The sequence below is a fragment of the Lathamus discolor genome, chromosome 4, assembly GCF_037157495.1.
Source record: "Lathamus discolor isolate bLatDis1 chromosome 4, bLatDis1.hap1, whole genome shotgun sequence".
NCBI lineage: Eukaryota > Metazoa > Chordata > Aves > Psittaciformes > Psittacidae > Lathamus > Lathamus discolor.
The window spans coordinates 74730427-74734721 of NC_088887.1; the positions used below are offsets into that span (position 1 = coordinate 74730427).

Below are 4295 nucleotides of genomic sequence, written 5' to 3' on the forward strand. Positions count from 1 at the left end.
CACCGCAGCCACCCAGCCGCCGCGGACACAGTCCCGCCTGGCCCCGCACCGCACGACGCCGCGGCGGGCAGTCCCCCGAGCTCCGCGGACGGCGATGGCACAGGGCGGGCTCTGACTGCTGCCCCGTCCGGGGCTCGCTGCTGTTCCGGCGACCGTCGAGGAGCACCGCGCCCGCAGAGGAGCGAGGACCCCCGAGTCGCTCCCTTGCCGCCGGCTCCCGCCCTCGCCGTCGAGACTTCTCTGAGGTCCACTCGGGACTCCGGACGCCGCTGCCAAGGAAGAGCCCTGGCCTGGAGGTCGGCGGCTCGGAGAGAGGCTCCGCGGCCCAGGCTGGGAGAGCCGCCCGTCCCGCCCGGCGCAGTGCCCTGACGGGGAGCCGTTGCCGCTCGGCAGTGCCCCGCGCTCTGAGCGGGACCGCCGGGGACCGCCGCCGCACACCCGCCGGATCCGGGACCGCCGCGCCGGGGCACTCGCCGAGATTGTTGCTGGAGGAGCGGTGCGCGGCGGGACCGAGGAGCAGGAGGAGGAGGAGAGGCGCTCGGAGGAGGCGGCCGCCGGCGCGGGGCGGACGGCGGCTCGCCGGAGAGGCGGGGGGCCACCATGTCCAAGCCGGTGGATCACGTCAAGAGACCGATGAACGCCTTCATGGTGTGGTCGCGGGCGCAGCGGCGGAAGATGGCCCAGGAGAACCCCAAGATGCACAACTCGGAGATCAGTAAGCGCCTGGGCGCCGAGTGGAAGCTGCTGACCGAGTCGGAGAAGCGGCCCTTCATCGACGAGGCCAAGCGGCTTCGGGCCATGCACATGAAGGAGCACCCCGACTACAAGTACCGGCCCCGGCGGAAACCCAAGACGCTGCTCAAGAAGGACAAGTTCGCCTTCCCGGTGCCCTACGGGCTGGGCGGCGTGGCGGACCACGAGCACCCGCACGGACTGAAGGCGGGCGGGCTGCACGGCGGCGCGGCTGGCGGGCTGGTGCCCGAGTCGCTGCTTGCCAACCCCGAGAAGGCAGCAGCCGCTGCTGCCGCCGCAGCTGCTCGCGTCTTCTTCCCCCAGTCGGCCGCCGCCGCCGCCGCTGCTGCTGCCGCGGCCGCCGCCAGCAGCCCCTACTCCCTGCTGGACCTGGGCTCCAAAATGGCCGAGATCTCCTCTTCCTCCTCTTCCTCGGGCTCTGGGCTGCCCTACGCTTCCTCGCTGGGCTACCCCGGCGCCGGCGGGGCGGGCGCCTTCCACGGGGCCGCTGCTGCCGCCGCGGCCGCCGCGGCCGCCGCCGGGGGGCACACGCACTCGCACCCGTCGCCCGGTAACCCGGGCTACATGATCCCCTGCAACTGCAGCGCCTGGCCCGGTCCGGGGCTGCAGCCGCCGCTGGCCTACATCCTCCTACCGGGCATGGGCAAGCCCCAGCTGGACCCTTACCCTGCAGCCTATGCCGCGGCCCTATGACCCGCGGCAGGGGGGTGCCCGCGCAGAGCCCCGGCGCCCACGGCGATGGGTACCGGTGCATACGAGCAGCCGGGAGGGGGACGAGCCGCCACCGGGACCGCGGGAAGCGCCGGGGCTACCGCCGACCTGTTGCGCGTCCCCTGCAGCCGAGGGTCGCGTCCTGCCCGCCGCCCCGCGTCGAGCTTGTGTGTGTTTGCATGCGGTGTGTGCAGATAGCAGAGCCGAAAAAGAGGAAAAAGAAAGGAAAAGGGAAAAGAAAAAGGGGAGAGGAAAAACAAAAAAGAAAACAAGCGTCCCGCCCTGCCAGCCAGCCCCGAAAGTGCTTATTTGGGACAGACACTGGGAGCTCCGTCGCCCCCGACTGCTCCTCTCCGGCCGTGCGTTTCCCCTTCTTCCGCTCCCCACGCCCGGCGCGGAGCTTGGCTTGGGAAAGTCCCGCTGCCGATAAGCGGGAGACATGACACCGGGGGGGTGGGAGGGCCGCACGCAGCAAGGCCGGGCGAGGTGCGGCCCCGGTAAAGGAGGAGCTGCTGCGTGCCTGGCTCGCAGGACCCACGCAAAGGCGTCGGCGGAGCCGGGTGCTGCTCGTCCCCTCCGCGCCCTGCCCCGCGTAGGTTCCGCTGCCGCGGGACGCTGGCAGGCGCGGGTCGTGATTTCCACGCGAGGAAAGACGCGTGACTTTCGGTCCCCGTGTGTGTCCGTGTCCCCTCCTCCTCCCCTCCACTCATTAAGTCTCACCCTCAGACTGTAAATTTGTATATCTCTGTGGAAACGTTAGGTCTCGGATTGAAAACTCTGTTACTTCTTCCTTCACCCATGGTCGATTCAGTTTTAACCTAAAAAAAAAAAAAAAAAAAAGAAAAGAAAAAGAAAAAAAAAAAAGAAAGAATGCCTTTCAAAGGGATTAAAAATATTGCGGGACCGCTCGGGGACCGCAATATTATCTAAGGTTAAATCAGACTTTTTTGTCTGAGTGATAATTATCTATTTATTATTTAGCTGAACTGAAACAGAGCTTTGCTTTGACAGAAGAGTATTCTCATTTAAAAGAAAAAGCAGTCACCCCCGCCGACATGAAGTGTTTCACATGTGTTTTGGAGTACCCTACCTGTTTAGCTTATTTTAGAGCGACTGCAATTCAATTGCAAATGGCGATTAAAGGAAAAAAACAATTTTTAGAGAAAAAAAAAAAAAGGAAATCCTTCATCAGTTTGGAGTTTTTTTGTTTGTTTGTTTACTTTTGTAATGTGTATATTTTGACTAATGTTTGTGAATGAAGCTGGCTAACATGTATTTAGTTTCTTTTTGGCTTTATGTAATATAAAGTAAAAAAAAAAAGGAAAAAAAAGATTAAGTATTTGTTTTAACATTTACGTGTAAATGGTTTTCTTGTGTGATCTTCTAATTTAAAGTTAGACGTCTAAACTATATCTGTAAATTAGATTCCGACTACCACTCTGTTCATTTTTGAACAAAGAGTTTAAATAAAGCCTGAAGCAGGGAAAAGAGAAAATCCTCTATTTCTTGTTGAATTACTAACAAGATTTTTATCTGAATTGCCCTTATGTGCCTGGTCCAGGTGAGGTGTAAGGTATCCTCTAAAGGCTGTCTTTGTTTCACTTTTGAATAGATTTACTAGGAAATCTAAATCAAGCCTTTGTTATTCAGAGCCAAAAACCTGATTTATCACATTTTTAATCGTGAATAGGAAAGATTAAAAAAAAAAACAAAAAACGCCCAAGTTGTCGTATTATCTAAAAAAAAGGGCATTCATGGGCCAGCAGAACAGGGTTCACTGAATACACTGAGACCGTTCAGAGCATTTCATCGGTTTCCAGTAACGTTTTCAGAGTGGAAAGTTGCCTGACCACTCTATCTGCTTAGCCTGAGAGCCTCGCCACTTCAACCTGTGTAATTTGTTCACCTATCTCAGCAATACTCCTGTTGGGTTTCTTTTTCCGCGGGGGAGGGGAGGAGGGGGAGAGTCCCAGTGATCGCTAGTTAAAACCTAACACCTTCTCTTTTATTGTTGTTGTCGCCTCTAAACGGCTTTCCTCTTTTTAGTGCCCGAAAATGGTGTTTTCAAATGTAAATCCAGCCAAGCCCTGCCCGGGAGCGCGCAGGCAGCAGGGAAACGGGAGCGGGAGGAGACGTCCTTGTAGCAAGTGAATTGCCAGCATCTCACGACGTGAATGTCTCCAAGGCAATAAACCGTCACCTCGCTGAGGTGGCGAACCCCGGCTCGGTTTATGTATCTGCGTGCATATATATGAACTATATGTATGTATGAAGTGTGTGTACATACATATTTTTTCCTCCGGAGTGGCTGGTTGCGCTCTTAATTCTGACAATACCAATAGCTCCTTGAGTAAATGCCTTCCAAACCAGCCTTGTCCCTTGGAATTAAGCTCAAAAAGTGGAAAGTTTGGGAGATTTGCGCAACAGCCTGTTCGTTTGACCCTGATTCACTAATTAAAATGATCCTGCTTTTGTTATTCTCCCAGCACTTTGCAATATTATAAGTTAATTCATATGGTTCTGAGCGATTATGCAAAACTAATTTGGACTGTCCAGGGGTAATTATCCCTGACACGGTTAATTAAATCCTTTCAGGACTCCGCCATTCCCTTTTGTAGCAGCCCATCACTTCTCAACAAGGAACTTCCTGCCGCTTCCCTGGAAGTCACCCCAGCCCTAAATCTTAGTGACCTCCCTGCTCCTTCCAGCTCTATCCCAGAGACCTGGATGGGGGGTGGGGATTGTGTATTTTTTTAACCTATTTTCTTTTTCCCTCTCCCTTTCTGGAGGTAAGCAGGCCTGGAAAAGCAACCAGGGGAAGAAGGGAACAT

At 55.9% G+C, this 4295-nt stretch overlaps 1 protein-coding gene across 1 annotated transcript; it reads left to right on the top strand.

Moving 5' to 3' along the window:
* Positions 1-275: 275 nt before the first annotated feature.
* Positions 276-1446, top strand: SOX21 (SRY-box transcription factor 21). Its single transcript, XM_065675793.1, has one exon. The coding sequence runs from the start codon at positions 601-603 to the stop codon at positions 1444-1446; it is 846 nt and encodes a 281-aa protein (XP_065531865.1). The 5' UTR covers positions 276-600.
* Positions 1447-4295: the final 2849 nt, after the last annotated feature.